Source organism: Xiphophorus hellerii, chromosome 9, assembly GCF_003331165.1.
Source record: "Xiphophorus hellerii strain 12219 chromosome 9, Xiphophorus_hellerii-4.1, whole genome shotgun sequence".
Taxonomy (NCBI): Eukaryota; Metazoa; Chordata; class Actinopteri; order Cyprinodontiformes; family Poeciliidae; genus Xiphophorus; species Xiphophorus hellerii.
Window position 1 is genome coordinate 19973106 of NC_045680.1, and position 15397 is coordinate 19988502.

A 15397-nucleotide genomic window follows, 5' to 3' on the forward strand; every position below is an offset into this window, starting at 1 on the left:
TAGACCAAAGTTTGTTTTTTATGTTTTACTACTAAAAATCCGAAAAAGCATGGTGTGCTTAAAATCGTTTGCGACGTGTGCAAAACAGGTGGAAGAAGGTACTCTGTATTTTATTATATTATAAATAGCCAATATTTAAAGAGGGGAAATTATGTAAAATCAACTTTTTGAGCTTTACACCATGTTATAATGTTATTTCTTCATCAAAGACATACCTGGAGATTTGCTGTAATTCTTCCATGCATGATTGAGAAGTCCTTCAATCTCTTGTGGCAACCATTCAAAACGCTTGCCCTGACAAAGCACCGCCCATTTCCACAAAGCTCCTCCCAACAGCTGCAGTCTCCAGTCTCCTTAAAGAGACAGAGGCCAATTTCAAGGCGTCAAAGTGACATTTCTTTGAAGCTTTGATTGATGTATGTGGTATTTTACAACAATTGATTGTTACTTCTAGTTTAAAATAGCACTATCTAACTGTAAAATACATAATACCATCCCTTTAACATTTTAGTTTTGGGGTAAACTAACATTGCACGTCATTTTTCACCCCAAAATGAAACATGGTAGTGGCAGCATCATGCTGTGGGTATATTTTGAAGGAATTTTGCAAAGACAATTTGACAAAAACGAGAGTCTGGATAATAGACACATACCCCAAAAGACTTCAGCTGTAGTTCTAGGAGGAGGTGGGTTTAATGAAGTAAGTTTAGGCTTATTGTGCACTAAATAATGCTTATTATGTTCGAGCCTGTGAAATAGCTATCAGAGTTACATATTATTTTTCTGCTCCTTTCCTCAGGTTCAGCATATCCAATGACCTGAAATACGACGCAGAGAGAGATCTCAAAGACATAGATGCACCAAATATCCCGGTGCATGCCTTAAACAAGGTCAGTTAAGGAAAACAATTAGCGTAAAACTAAAAGGATTTGTTTCTGTTGTCCATGCGGGCATCAATTTGGATGGTTCTTTATTTTCAATCATTTTGAATGTTCTTATAGATAAAGTATGGAGACACAGCTACCTCAGAAGGAGTCCTGTTTGCAACTTACTCTGCACTCATCGGAGAGAGCCAGGCAGGAGGCCAGCACCGGACGAGAATCAAACAGATCCTGGACTGGTGCAAGCAGGACTTTGATGGAGTTGTATCCTTTCACACCCATGTTGCACAAACTGTCATTTCTGCTTTCATTTGAACTCTAAATCCATCTCTGTCGTTCACACCTTGACCTCTCGCTGCCATAGATTATTTTTGATGAATGCCACAAAGCCAAGAACGCCACATCCACAAAAATGGGCAAGGCAGTTCTTGACCTGCAGAACAAGCTGCCACACGCCAGAGTGGTGTACGCCAGTGCCACAGGTAAAGATGACAAAAAAACATCAGCTGATGCCAAGAAGGATATGGGACAGGATTTGAAAATATACGTGTCTTTCAGGTGCCTCTGAGCCAAAGAACATGATTTATATGAGCCGCCTGGGAATCTGGGGCGAGGGCACACCCTTCAGGACCTTTGATGACTTCCTGCATGCCATTGAGAAGAGGTATGTAGAGTGTGATTTATTTATTTGGAAAGAAAAATGCTTTCGAGCCTCTGACTTGAAGGTTACATCCTGAACTAATCTAGCTACTAATGTAGCTCTGCTAACTACCTAGCTAGCTTTTCTGCTTCTGTCATAGGTAAGTGCGGATGTTTTGCCAGTTGGCTGGATAACGTTTGTTTTTGCCACTGGCTCACTTCTGTTGCCAACCGAAACGAGGCTAGGTGCAGAAAAAAAACTTTTAAGCACTATGGAGGTTTTTGCGATGATGATTATAATTCACTAGGATCTGCCAACCATCCCTTACATTTATTGTTTTCCAATCTTAAATTTCATTCAATGTGGCATTAAAAGGGTCTTAAAAAGTCTTAGTTTTGACCTGCAGATACTCTGTTAAATCCTTTTGATGCTTTAGCTCTGATAGTAAAACACCCTTACAGATGCAGCTATTTCTGTTTCACCCATCGGTTAATCATGTAAATGATTTATTTACAGAGGGGTCGGGGCTATGGAGATTGTGGCCATGGACATGAAAGTGAGCGGCATGTATATTGCCAGACAGCTAAGCTTCTCTGGCGTTTCTTTCCGCATCGAGGAGATCGGCCTGGACAGCGACTTCAAAGAGGTCTACAACAAAGCTGCCAAGCTGGTGAGTTTTGCCTCTCTCTCAGAAGTGAATCGGATCACCCTGCCTTTCACGTTTTTTTGTCTTAATTTCTTTTACAAACATCTTGAGCTTTTTCAGCTGACATCTTGACTCTGTGTGCAGTGGGCGGAGGCATTGAAAATGTTCATGCAGGCAGCTGATGAGCTGGGGCTGGTCAGCAGGAAGTCCCTGTGGGGACAGTTCTGGTCATCTCACCAGCGCTTCTTCAAATACCTTTGTATCGCTGCCAAGGTGCGCTGCCTGGTGGAGCTGGCTCAGAAGGAGCTGGAGGCTGGAAAGGTCAGTACAGCACACCCTGGAGTACAAGTCTTATTTTTCTTATTGTTATGAGACAAAGATTAAAGCATCAGCTGCTGTTCTGCACACTGAGAAAGGGTGGAATATTTGTTTAAGTTCGTAATAATTTCAGGCACAGTTTCACTATTTGTTCTACAAGTTGTTTTTGTCAAACATTGTGAAAAAGAATGGAGATTGATTATTTGTATTTTTATGATCTGGATAAGTATGGGAAAAGAAAACATTTTGGAAAAACTCCCATTGTCTGAAAATAATTATCAGTTAAATTTTTTTTTTTTTATTTGTTTGTTTGGCCACGTAGTGTCTTGTTTTCTCTGGTTCCATATTTAAAGATGCTCCAATGTGGAGGCATTTGCTATAATGTTAGTGTGAACCTTTGAATTTAGATTTTAAAATGAGCTAAAAAGAAATTCAAGTACCGAATTTTAACTCATAATTTTTGCATCTTTCTGTTCCAAAACAAGTCCTTAAATAAACAAAATCTAGAAGTTAGTCTCTATTTAAGCTGATTTATATTCAAGAAAAGCTGATGTAAATTCTTTTTATTGTTATTCCATCATAGTGCATCGTTATCGGACTGCAGTCCACTGGAGAATCACGCACCAGAGAGGTCTTGGATGAAAACGATGGGCATCTTGACAGATTTGTTTCTGCAGCAGAGTGAGTAAAAAATTGTCCTAGTTTTTCTGGCTATTTGGTTTCATTTCTGATAGTCAAAACCACACCAGCATTAAAATAGTAATGTTTCAAACTTTCATTTTAAGTATATGACTGACGGTATTGACCTTGTTTTCACTGTTTGATGTCTGGATTAATTTCACTTTGCGTCTTTTTTGCGTCAAATGATCAAGTAGTGATTCAATTTTTGAGGTTGTTCCTCACAATGTGTGAGTGGCTCGCGTCACACAGCTTGGTTTGTGCTAGTTTAAAGCGTGTTACCTCTTTGTTAGCTGCAACTATTTAATCATAGAATGACTCATTCATGAAAAAAAAGGAAGGAAGTTTTGGGTGCTGAACTTAGCTGACCCCAAACCTTTTGCGGCAGACATGTCTGAAAGCCGGTTCATATTAGGTCGTCCAGTAGCATCTTCATCTGCCTTTCAGCACCTGGCAGCTTTAGGAAGCCTGAAGAAGGATTGCACAGTGTTGGAAATCTGCGCTTCATTGTCTTTATTGCTTTGACATCACAAAAAAAGTTTGTCTCTCTTTTTTCTTCCTCTCTCCAGGGGAGTATTCCAGTCTCTTGTAACAAAGCACTTTCCTTCAGAGAAACAAAGGAGAGAGAAGGCACCAGGGAATAAAAGAAAAAAAGGTACAAAGCACAATGAATCTATTTGACTCACAAAACCGCAGATGACAGGGTTTCTACAAAGTATGGAAGAGTAAGAAATTAGCTTTTATTATTTCCCGGGTGTGGAAAAGTATGAAAAAGACACACTAAAGAACTTTTTTATCTGTACTGTGCCTCATCACAGCATGATTTTTTTAAACATTTCAGCATTTTCGGTTTTTGACTTGCTACTGAATTCACACTCATAATAAAAAAATGAAATCACGGTTTTGGACTTTAAATGCAGCTTTAACGGGACCTGTGATTGATCAAAATGACAAACCATCAAAACTCTTTGTTTTTAATAGAACAAAGATTCCAATGTTCACCAAACTTGGTTTTAAATAATCTGTATTTAGTGTAAAAAAAAAAAAAATCCCAGTCCTTATTTACAAGGCCCGAAGAGTTTAGAAGTTACAGACTTTAAATCCAGATCTTTGGAGTAAAACACAATCGAGTGATTACTGTAACATCACCTCCAATTTTCCATTCAGGGAAGCCTCGAGGTCGCCAGGCAAAGATGCCCAAGCACACAGTGGACAGCGGCGGTGTGATCAACATCTCTGACGACAGCAGCAGTGACTCTGAGGGGATGGACACCGACTCCAACTCTTCGCCAGACTCCCTGCAAGACAACGATGACGTCATCTTTGTTAACCACACTAGCCACCAGTCAGGTAGAGCCTTTGACCATCAATATCTTTCCACTGTCGCCTCGCAAACAGGGTAGATTTTACAAGTCTGTGACTTGACTGTTCTCTTCTTTTTTTTCGCATTTACAGCTAGGATAGATGAGATGAAGCACAGCCTGCTCAATAAAATTGCTGTACTGGGAAAAGAACTACCTCTCAACACATTGGACGTGCTCATAGATAGGTTTGGAGGACCAGATAAAGTTTCAGAGGTATGAAGTTTGTCTATTTTTATATTTTGCTGAAAATGTTTGAATTGAAAGTCAGATTTTTTTAAAAATATATGTATTTTAACAGATGACTGGACGTAAAGGTCGCGTGGTGCGACGTCCAGACGGCACCGTTCGCTACGAGTCCCGGGCCGAGCAAGGCTCCACCATCGACCAAATCAACATCAAGGAGAAGGACCGCTTCATGTGTGGAGAAAAGGTCAGCAAAGACAATTTAACAAAATGAGGGTCCATCACTGTTGAAACAGCAAATAGAATAGAATAGAATCTACTGATCTCCAAGGAGAAATGGCTTATTTGTTGACAAGCTACTCCATTCAAAGTGTTAAGTACTGGCAAATACAAATACATGATATAACATTTATTAAATATGACCTAAATATAAAATACATAAATTAAATAATAAGTATGTACATAGTAATACACAGTATGTATAAATAAATAAAAAAATAACTCCAGCGTAAACTTAGACTCAAAGACACTTAAAGTCGGCTGTTGTATAATCTGATAGCTACAGGCAGGAAGGATTTCCTGTGGCTTCTTTATGGACGTCCTTCTGCATGACGTGCATTAACATCCAGGCTTGTTTGTTGCAGTTGGTGGCCATCATCTCAGAAGCAGCCAGCTCAGGGATTTCCCTGCAGGCCGACAAACGAGTGAAGAACCAGAGGCGAAGGGTCCACATGACCCTGGAGCTGCCGTGGAGTGCAGACCGGGCCATCCAGCAGTTCGGTAAGTCAGAGAAATGAACCTCCGAATCAGTCACTTTCTACTAAAAGCTATTTCTACACAAAGCTAGGGAACTTTGTAGAACAAAATCTGACCTTTTGAAGCAGTTTTTGTTGTCTGTTAGCACAAAACACAGAATTGTTTTTTCTCTGTCAGAAAATCATCACTGACCTCAGAACCCATATGCAGCCTTCAGAGTAATTATTTTTCTATGAATCATCAGCAAGTACAGGTTATGTTAAAGACTGCCCCCCCCGCCCAACTTTTAGATTTGTCCCAGGATTATGTCAGCTCTCTAAAGTTAGCTCCAATGCCAGAGTCTTTGACTTTGACTTTAGGTCAAAGGTCTTAAATTAGTAGGTTGGTCTTTTTTTAAGAGATTTAAACAAAAGTTGCCTTTATATCCAAATGAGGAGAAAAAGTTCTCCCAAATGTTTCTGAAAATATAAAAGCTGTGGCTATAAAATCATTCTGCAATTTTCTCTCTTGTTGTTTTGCCCTGACTCTGCTTGTTTTTATACCTGAGCTGAATAGTGACGTCCTCTTCCTCCTCTGTGGTTTCTGCAAGAGCACACTCCCACAAATACCTTCATTCATTTGCTTGACTTTTTTTTTCCAGCTATATATTTACTCTAATAGGTTTTTGTGTTTAGTTTGCCGTTTCACACAGATAGTTTCCACTATCTGTGAGCCAGCATAAATAGTGTATTTCATCATGAAACATTTATGTGCAAGTTGCAGGAGGTTGATGAGAAAAAAAACATTGGAAATTTTTTATTCATCCTATCAATCTGTTCAGACTTCATGGTCACCTCTTACCATGAAGCCTGTTTTCACAGTTTCTGCAAAACTGTGTTTGTTTATATTGTTTGTTACATAATCCGAAATATGTAACAAACAACATCCCCAACTTGTTTTATATTCGTTTCTGCCATTTAGAGCGTCTTATCTTAAAATCTGCAGTCTGGGGCATGCTGTGGTGGCATAGGGGATAGCGCGACCCACGTTTGGAGGCCTTGAGTCCTCGACGCAGCCGTCGTGGGTTCGATTCTCGGACCCGGCGACATTTGCCGCATGTCTTCCTTCCTGTCAGCCTACTTTCATATAAGGGACACTAGAGCCCACAAAAGAGCCCCTGGAGGGTAGAAAGAAAAAAAATAATCTGCAGTCTTGTGACAGTGACTTGTATGTCATTAGGAAACCTCACATGGAATGAAGTTTTTCACTTTTTCACATGACATACAATGCACCTACACTACTTTAATGAAAGGTGTGGAGTTGTGAATCACTACACAGAGGACGAATTAAGCAACAATCTGTTGTCATCATCTTCAGAAGATGTAGGTACAGACTCACCTCCCCTCGTCTTCTGTTTTTTTCCAGGTCGCACTCACCGGTCCAATCAGGTCACAGCACCAGAGTACATCTTCCTCATCTCAGAGTTGGCCGGGGAGAGACGTTTCGCATCTATTGTGGCCAAAAGACTCGAGAGCCTGGTAAGTGATTAGACATGGCCTGAAAAAAACTCAGCTTGATCAACTTTAACCAGTGGACAGCTGGCTGGAGACTCAAATATCCAGTCATTTTTGTCCTCAGTGAAAGCATCATGTCTACCAGGTGGTGGTAACAAAACACTCTTCAGTGTAGAAGTTGTTACTGCAGGAAGACAACTTAGACTTAGCTGTATTTAGTAACCGTGATGTGGGCTTTAAATATGGATGTTCTTTTGTATGAAACGTGTTTTAAAAATCTGAATCGATAATTAGAGTCAGGATTACACACCTGGTCACTGCTAATTTGGAAATACTGGATAATCACAACTGCATGAGAATTTTGTTGTTTTCAGAATAACAGTAAAAATGGAGTATTCCCCAAATACATTTTTATAACCACTGGAAGACTGGGAGGCAATCATTTTTATGCTGATCTGAAATATTTTTTTGTAATAACCTTTAAGGTGAAATCAGAATTGACTGAAATCCCAAAAATCTTAACGGTGCATCTCCAGTTTGATGTGTCTGTCATGGTTTGTACTGCATCTTTATTTTTCCTTTCACCAGAGGAAATCTTCTCCATGACTAGAGGTGTTCTGTTCTTTTTTAATCTGTGAAAAAAAATTGTTTTATTGTAAACAAAGAAGATCTTCTCTTTGTGTTTATTTTCTGTGGAGTCTGGGTTTTCACTGCAACTTCACCCGTTGTCTTTCCTGTTCCTTTGGGATGTTTGCCCGAGGATTCTTTGTTTCTTCACAAACCTCAACACATTCTGGGTCTTTCCCCTAACGGAAAGCCGAGCGAGCAAAGCAAAAGCACCCCTGTCTTAATGATTTAAGACTACAGTTATTTTTCCATCATTATCGAAGCTTTTCTGCGCTAGCACTCATCTATTTCTATAGTGACACAGCATGACGGCTGTTTTAGGGGAAAACGGTAAGGAGGGGGGAAGGGAACGGTGGTTCCAGGAAGTCGTTTCTGCCTTTTCGCCAGCTGAGTGTGTGGTAAATATGTATCAAGAATAGTACGCATCTGATCCAGCTGTGTGCTCAAACCAGACACAGTCAGCCCAACCGGACAGCTTTGCAGCCAATAGACACGAGAATAGTTGTGGAATCAGTTTTGGCAAAGAGATCCCGCTGTTTTCCTATCATTCCTTTATTTTAGCTGGCGCTGCCTGAGACTTGGCTTTGTCTGACATTTCCCTCACGTACTCAGAGTTTGGTTTGAACGTGATTATAGTGTGAGAGAAAACAAAAGAACTGAACAAATGTGAATAGCTTTAAAGTTAATTTGACAAACAAAGAAAGTAGAGCATCAGTTAGGCAACAATTTTATTGTCATCTGTGTGTCAGGTATGGGTATTGACTGCAGTGAGATGCTAAACAAAGGACTGAATAAAGTATGAACTCAGTACACTTAGACTAAAGTTTTTAGAATATTATCAGTTGGTTTTGATGCGTAGACTTAGGTGATTTCAGGGTATATTCACACCAGGCGTGTTTAGTCTGTTTAACTCTAGAACTAACTGTAGTTCTAGAGTTAGTTCTAGAACTAGAACTAACTAGTTCTAGTTACCTTGCACCTTGGGGAAGTGTGCATTCCCAAGGTGTGCACACTTGGGAAGGTGTGAATGCACAATCGAACTCTGATGTGGACCAGAAAAGCTCATTCTGGTCTGCTTAAAAACCCTTGGTCACTGTTCAATTGAGGTGACCTCTGGTGCAGTCCAAATGAATTCGGTAAATTCTTACGCATTGCTAAGAATTTACCACCTTAGCAATGCGTAAGGTGGTAAAATGTTACTGCTTGGTGGAGCATTGAAGCTCATGACATTGAATTGTTGTTGCTATTCCTGTGTGCAGGGTGCTTTGACCCACGGTGACAGAAGAGCCACTGAATCGAGGGACCTGAGCAAGTACAACTTTGAGAACAAGGTGTGTGTTTTCAGCAGTAGTTTACTGGAATGTAACACTCACCCTAATATATTAAAATTATGTAGTTTCTTGAAATACGCTCATAAGATTACAAAAACATTTTCTTTCCGCAGTATGGTACCAAGGCCCTGGATAAAATCACCAAATCAATCAATGGCTACATAGAAAACAAGGTGCCTCCTCCCAAAGGATACCCTGAAGGGGACGCCATGTTCTTCAGAGGTCAGACTAGATTCAGAGAACACCTTTCTCCAATTTACAGTCCCCTGTTGTCTGGTACCTAAAATGTTTTTATATCTTTTATTTTAGACATGAAAGTTGGAATGATGGATGTGGGCATCATCTGTAAGGAGCCTCGCTTTGGCATCAGTACTGAGAAAGGTAAGACTTTCCAAAAGGCATTTTGTTTGAACCGTGTGTTTGGGTTTCGTCACAAAGCTGTGTTGTGTTATGTCAGACTGCAGCATCACCAAGTTCCTGAACCGCATCCTGGGCCTGGAGGTCCACAAGCAGAACTACCTCTTCCAGTACTTCACAGATAACTTCGACTACCTGATCGAGAAGGACAAGAAGGAGGGAAAATACGACATGGGAATCCTAGGTACGGTGTCTCAACAGGGTTACTTTTTGGGTAAACATAAAATAGCTCATAAAATCCAACTAATGTGGATCTTTTATCGCCACACAATCAGCTTCTGGTGGGTGTGGGGTTTATAATTTGTTGGTTTACAGGTAATAAAGTGTAATCCTCTATTTACTGTCTTGCGACTCTCCCAGATCTGGCCCCCGGCAATGATGAGATTTATGAGGAGAAGCAGGAAACTTTCCTGACAGTCGGAAATCCTCAAGATGGACAGGTTGTTCTTTATAAGGTAGGTACTGCACAACCTCACCTCCGGTGTGTTATGGTTTATGTCAGCTGTGAGACTCTTGTCAGTGTCATTTTTAAGGATTTTCCGATGCTTAAAATCCTAGAAAATAGGAATATTTTCCTATCCATAGTGTTTTCAAGGTTTCAAAAGTGCTTGGTATTCTGTCTGCACAGTTTTGTAATAAAGTTATAATAAACTTTTAGGAACAAAGCGTCTTTACAGTAAGTCAATTGATTATTTATGTTGTGTTTAAGCATTTAATTTAAGCAGGAAGGTTGTTTAACTAAGTGCAAAGCAATTTGTTCAACCTAATGAATATTTCATTTTCCTAATGACTCATGACTTATTGATCTGTGTAATTGAATTAAAGGTTGTCTTACATTTTGTATATTACAGTTATTGAAACTGTGGAATGTTTTTGTTAATTTAGTATTTTGTTCTTAGTTCATTCAGGTGTATAGGGTGAGTGAGAGAGACTTTTCAACCAAAAAAAATTGTGTATTTTAGTTTCCATTACCCCCGCTATGTAGAATACAATCACAATATGCTATTAATAACAGTAGCTAATGGTGTCATGTATTAATGAATTGAAATTGTCGTCTTTAGATTCATTAGATTCACTTGTACTGTTTTTATCTCGTGTGGTGCTGGAAAAGTTTTCAAACGTTCCCTGAAAAGTGCTTAAATTTTACTGTGGGAAAAGTGGACAAACTCCACTATGACATCATTTAGTTGAAATACTGTGCTACCCATCATAAAGAAATGATGTTTCAGATATGTAACATAACGGTAGATGGGTCATAGTGAGGTATGACCAGCATGTTTTCACAGTACATTGTGTTTTTGTTCTCCGCTTAGACTTTATCTGGAAAAACTCTTTAATCTCTTGCTGCCTCTTCCTGTTAATCCAGGTAAATTTATAGGGCTCTAATAAGCAGCTTAGTCATCCACTCACAATAAAAACAACAGCCAAGATTTCAAGGCTTTCAGGTGGATTTTGCATCAGAACATCGTTTGATATGAAGAAAAAATGAAAAACTTTTTCCATGTAACCTGCCCTCCCCCAAGCGGTTGCGACTGCAGTATTAGAGTTTTGATTGATGTCACTTTGCCAGCAGTAAGACTATGATTATACAAGCTTAGCCCGGGGCTGTGGAGCCCATGCAGATTCTAGTTGTAGGTGGCAACAGGATAATTACTGGTATCTGCCACTTTTAACTGCCAGCTTCAGGCTAACCTACACTTGACATTTCAGAGTCGGCCGTCAAACTGAATCCTGCGGACAGAGACCATTTTAATAAGCTCAGAGAGGGAGTTACACGTGGTTAGATTCACCTGTGTGAGTCTAGGACCGTCTGATAACAGAGAACAGTCTGGTGAAAATGATTTTTTTCCGCTTGTAGTTTTTTAAGTCAGACCCTGCTGGCTGGCTTCAGCACATGGAGCTTCTGCATAAGATGTTCCTGGTGATACGCCTATTGGCGCCACTGCTGTGCTCATCATGTGCTTATACATATCCACCATAACTAAAACCGACGTTAGGTCTTCGTTGGCAAAAAAAAATACATTTTAATCTCATCTGACTAAAGTGTATTAACTCCCGTTAGTCCTAGAAGTCTTTACAGCACAAGCTGCATGTTTATGTTTGTGATGGTAGGACAGGAATAAGCTTGTTGCAACAAGTCATGAATCAAATGATAAATTAAGATGAATTTACAGAGACTTCATTTTATTTATGGTTTCTGTTTCTGTTTTATTGATTGATTTTGGTTGCCTGGTTTTATTTTTAGATATTTAAAATATCTTCCAGTCCCGGTGTTGAGTGTTCTTTAGAAAATTGAAGTTTATTGGTCTTCGCATTATTATAACATTATCAATATATATTTGAAAATGATCTAAAAGCAATATTATCATCTATTGGAATAATTACTGGGAAAATTTAAAGTCCAACAAAATTTCATAGACAGGAAATGTTTTTGTTTTCTGGTATCTCTTCCAAACAAGTTGTCAGCATGTGGATGATGTGTCGCAAAGTTTAATAAGTATAGTTCTAATGATTATTGAGTGGTATGAAGCTGTAGGATTGTTTTGCTCCCCATAGCGTCCTGTTCACTCTGGGTTCTGCCAATATAAATAAGGATCCTCATCCAGCATAGGACCCAGTGGCTGTGTCATGTCTTATTTACACCCCACTGAAACATGAAGTAAAAAATTATTTATAAGACATTCCTGAAAGGTTTACCTGCTTGCATTTGTGAGTTTCTGAAAGATTAATAAATAACCAGAAACAAACAAGTGGCAGAAATATGTAGAAATAGATGATGGTTTTACACAGCAAAACCAAAATAAATATTTCACAGGATATTAAGGTTTATTACATTTTTGTTAGGAATTACAAAACATAAGAAACGGTAAAGGTAAAAGATGTTTTAGTAGCTTACAGCGCTAACTTGTAGCTATCCTCTTGAGTGTTGCTTTATTAGTCTTCAATATTTGTTGAACAGATGTTTGCAGACACCTAAATTCTTAAGACTAAGTTTTGCGGGGCAGTGTTCTCATTTCTTTAAGTAAAAAGTGAGTTCATTGTGTGGATATTTGTTAGATCACTACGATATTTGAAGACAGATATTTTTCTGTCTTTCAAAGTCACATCACACGGTTGACTCTCATGTTTTTTGCCTTGCAGATCAGCGTGGACAGAGGAATGCCGTGGGAGGAGGCGTACAACAGGTCACTGAAGCTCACCGGTCCTGAGGAGGGATTCTACCTTTCCCATAAGGTCCGTTCGTCCATCTCTGTCCAGGCTCCCGAAAGCTTCCCTGTGTGCTTTAAATTGATCAAATACTAAAATTGTGTGGGCGTGTGTTCTCTCTCCAGCTGCGAGGTAACAGCCCGTGTGTGCTGCTGGCCGAGCAGGGAAGAGGTAAAAACTTCAACATCTACAAGCCCAACATTGGCAAGCAGACGCAGCCCGAGAGCCTCAGCAACCTGCAGCAACGTTACAGAAAGGCAAGAAGTCAACTAACTGGACATATTGCTTTCCTATCCACTGCGTTTAGCACACTTAAGCAAACCTTTTCTACTTTCATCGTATTCTTGTCTATTATATGATATTTTCTCCACCTTAATTTGAGCAAATATTGATTATTTCCTGACATTGCCATTTAAAAACTAATAGCTCTGGAAATTGCTTTGAAAAAGATGGGTGTTCATAGCCTAGAATCTGCTGCCCCCTGGTGGACTTGTTTCGCCAAAGCCGTGTTAGTGCTTTGCGAGTCTGCACTTGCTGAACTTTCGACAGATTATCATGTTGACTCTGTGCTGTTTCAGGTTACTTTCTTGGAGGCCAGGGAGAGCTGGGAGAACCAGTTCACCTTTTCCTTTAAGAACTGCAGCCACGCCAACTGGTGAGTAACAAAAACATCCACAACATCCCCGAGGATTATCAGCTTAAGCTTCCTCTGATCAGTCCGGTGTCTCTAACTATTATAGGTTGTAAAATCATTGGAGTTATAAATAAATGTCACACTTAGCAAATAAAAACAATAAAAATAGAAGAAATCCAATTGCCTTCTACCTTAGTGTTTGTCAAGTACTGGATGGCTGTTAATCCATTTCCTGTCTGCCTCTTCAAGGAATGGGAAGTGTAAGAAAATCGAGGAGGGCCAGGAGTGTCTGGCGGGGATGCGTCTCCGCCAGTATCACATGCTGTGCGGAGCTTTGTTACGGGTGTGGAAGCGGGTCTCCGACGTTGTGTCCGACATCACCAGCTCCAGCATTCTGCAGATCGTCCGCCTCAAAACCAAGCAGCACAACAAGCAAGTCGGTGAGTGCATCCAACGTTTCAGCGTCGTGCACACGACCGCGTGGAAGTCCTTGGAGAAGACTGAGGTCTACGTGTGAATGATTTTCACAAGAATTAGCTGCAAATGTCATAAAAATAAAATGTTCTTATATTCGAATGAAGTTTGTGAGCATCCATCTTTAAGTTTTGCCATAGATTCTTGATGATGATTCACGTTCTTGAAGGCCAATTTTGTTTTCAGAGACTTTACAATTCATTTTAGCTGCGGTCTCGGTTATATGTGGTTTTTATTTCCATTTCATTTATTGTTTTTAGATATTTAAAATATTTTCCACTTGACCGTTCCACACTTATTTTGAGTTTCCACTGAGAGAGCAAACTTGCACCATTATCAATATACTGCTTAAAAATTGGCTCAAAACAATTATATTATCGCTTATCAAAATCATTTCTGGTACAATTTATTGTCCAGAAAAATGTGCTATTATGACTACTTTTTGTAATTTTATCACAAAGAATCCAAACTTCATGTAGTTTGCAACATGACAAAATTTGCAGTTAAATTAATACTTTTGCAAGGTAACATTATGTTTTAATTAAGGGGGCTGCTGAATAGAGAGTTGTTTGAAGTGTTTAAGAAGCGTTCGATCGGTCTCTCGGGACTCATTGGTTTCTTTCTCTCCGCTGTTGCTGCACACAGGCATCAAGATCCCAGAAAACTGCGTGGCCCGCGTGCGCGAGGAGCTGCTGCAGATGGACGAGGAGGTGAAACGGAGGCGGAAAGAGAAGGAGCAGCAGGAGCGCATGCGCAAAATGGAGCAGGAGAACAAGCACCTTCTGGAGAACCTGTTCAGCCGGAAGCCCATCCAAAACCAGACGCTCGTTCATCCTCTGGTGTCCAACCCGTTCCCCAAACAGAACCTGAACGCTCTGCAGAGGACTCAGCTTGGCAGCTTCTCCCAGCCGTCCTCCCACAGCCCGTCACTGTTCCCTCTCAACGGCTGGCCCAACAACTCCTCCTCCTTGTCCTCTCCCTCCTCCGCCACCAACGGCCAGGTCTGCCAGTCCAGTCACAGATTCCCCCCGTTCTACGGCTCGTCGTCTTTCATGTCTTTCCCTCAATCCAAGAACCCGCCGCTCCAGCTCACCCAGTTCTCGCCGGCTCCCCTTCTGTCTTCCAAGAACCCTCTGGACGAAATCTTGGACCTGACCGTGAGCCCGCCTTCTTCGTCTCCGGACAGCACCACGGCCAACCCGGCCGCGTTCGTGGAAGATTTCAACCTGGACGTTCTCTTGGGCCAGACGGCGCCGGACATGTTGACCGCTCCGCAGACGCAGCTGCCCCAACTCGACCTGCAGCACATCCTGCAGCACACGTCGGAGTCAGCGGCGACGCCGTCCAGCCAGTTCGACCTGCAGCGCCCGCCGGAGCCGCAGCAAGAGCAGCAGACGCAGGAGCAAAGCCGCGACTTGTTGGTCAACAACCACCAGGACATACTAGAGCTACTTTGCGCAGGCCTGTCTCCGCCCCCGCCCGCGCAGAAAGCCGTCTCGTCGTCTTCCGCCCTGTCCCACTACCCCAATCCGCCCTCCTCGTCCTCATCATCCTCCTCCTCGTCCTCGCTGTACTCCAGCGCGGCACACTCCTCCTGCTTTCCGGCGAACTCGCTGCTGCCGCTCTCGGACCCTTTACCCAACGGCCAGTGCGGCGTGGGCGCGCTGGACGTCCGCGAGGCTCTGAACAGCATGCTGCAAGCCGGACCTGACCGCAAGTCCGTCATCCAGTACCGTCAGCAAGACTGA

General features: G+C 41.2%; 1 protein-coding gene across 1 annotated transcript in view; it reads left to right on the forward strand.

The window, feature by feature from the left end:
- Positions 1–15397, forward strand: part of sbno2b (strawberry notch homolog 2b) — a 51588-nt gene extending 36191 nt beyond the window's left edge. The window contains exons 9-31 of the mRNA XM_032573233.1: positions 800–890; positions 1002–1145; positions 1246–1363; positions 1440–1545; positions 2038–2191; positions 2312–2488; positions 3069–3166; positions 3733–3818; positions 4331–4513; positions 4619–4740; positions 4826–4957; positions 5355–5490; positions 6871–6983; positions 8846–8917; positions 9031–9139; positions 9227–9298; positions 9375–9518; positions 9695–9789; positions 12476–12568; positions 12667–12798; positions 13120–13196; positions 13425–13615; positions 14295–15397. Coding sequence (XP_032429124.1) covers positions 800–890; positions 1002–1145; positions 1246–1363; positions 1440–1545; positions 2038–2191; positions 2312–2488; positions 3069–3166; positions 3733–3818; positions 4331–4513; positions 4619–4740; positions 4826–4957; positions 5355–5490; positions 6871–6983; positions 8846–8917; positions 9031–9139; positions 9227–9298; positions 9375–9518; positions 9695–9789; positions 12476–12568; positions 12667–12798; positions 13120–13196; positions 13425–13615; positions 14295–15397 — 3748 coding nt within the window. The remainder of the gene's footprint in view (positions 1–799; positions 891–1001; positions 1146–1245; positions 1364–1439; positions 1546–2037; positions 2192–2311; positions 2489–3068; positions 3167–3732; positions 3819–4330; positions 4514–4618; positions 4741–4825; positions 4958–5354; positions 5491–6870; positions 6984–8845; positions 8918–9030; positions 9140–9226; positions 9299–9374; positions 9519–9694; positions 9790–12475; positions 12569–12666; positions 12799–13119; positions 13197–13424; positions 13616–14294) is intronic.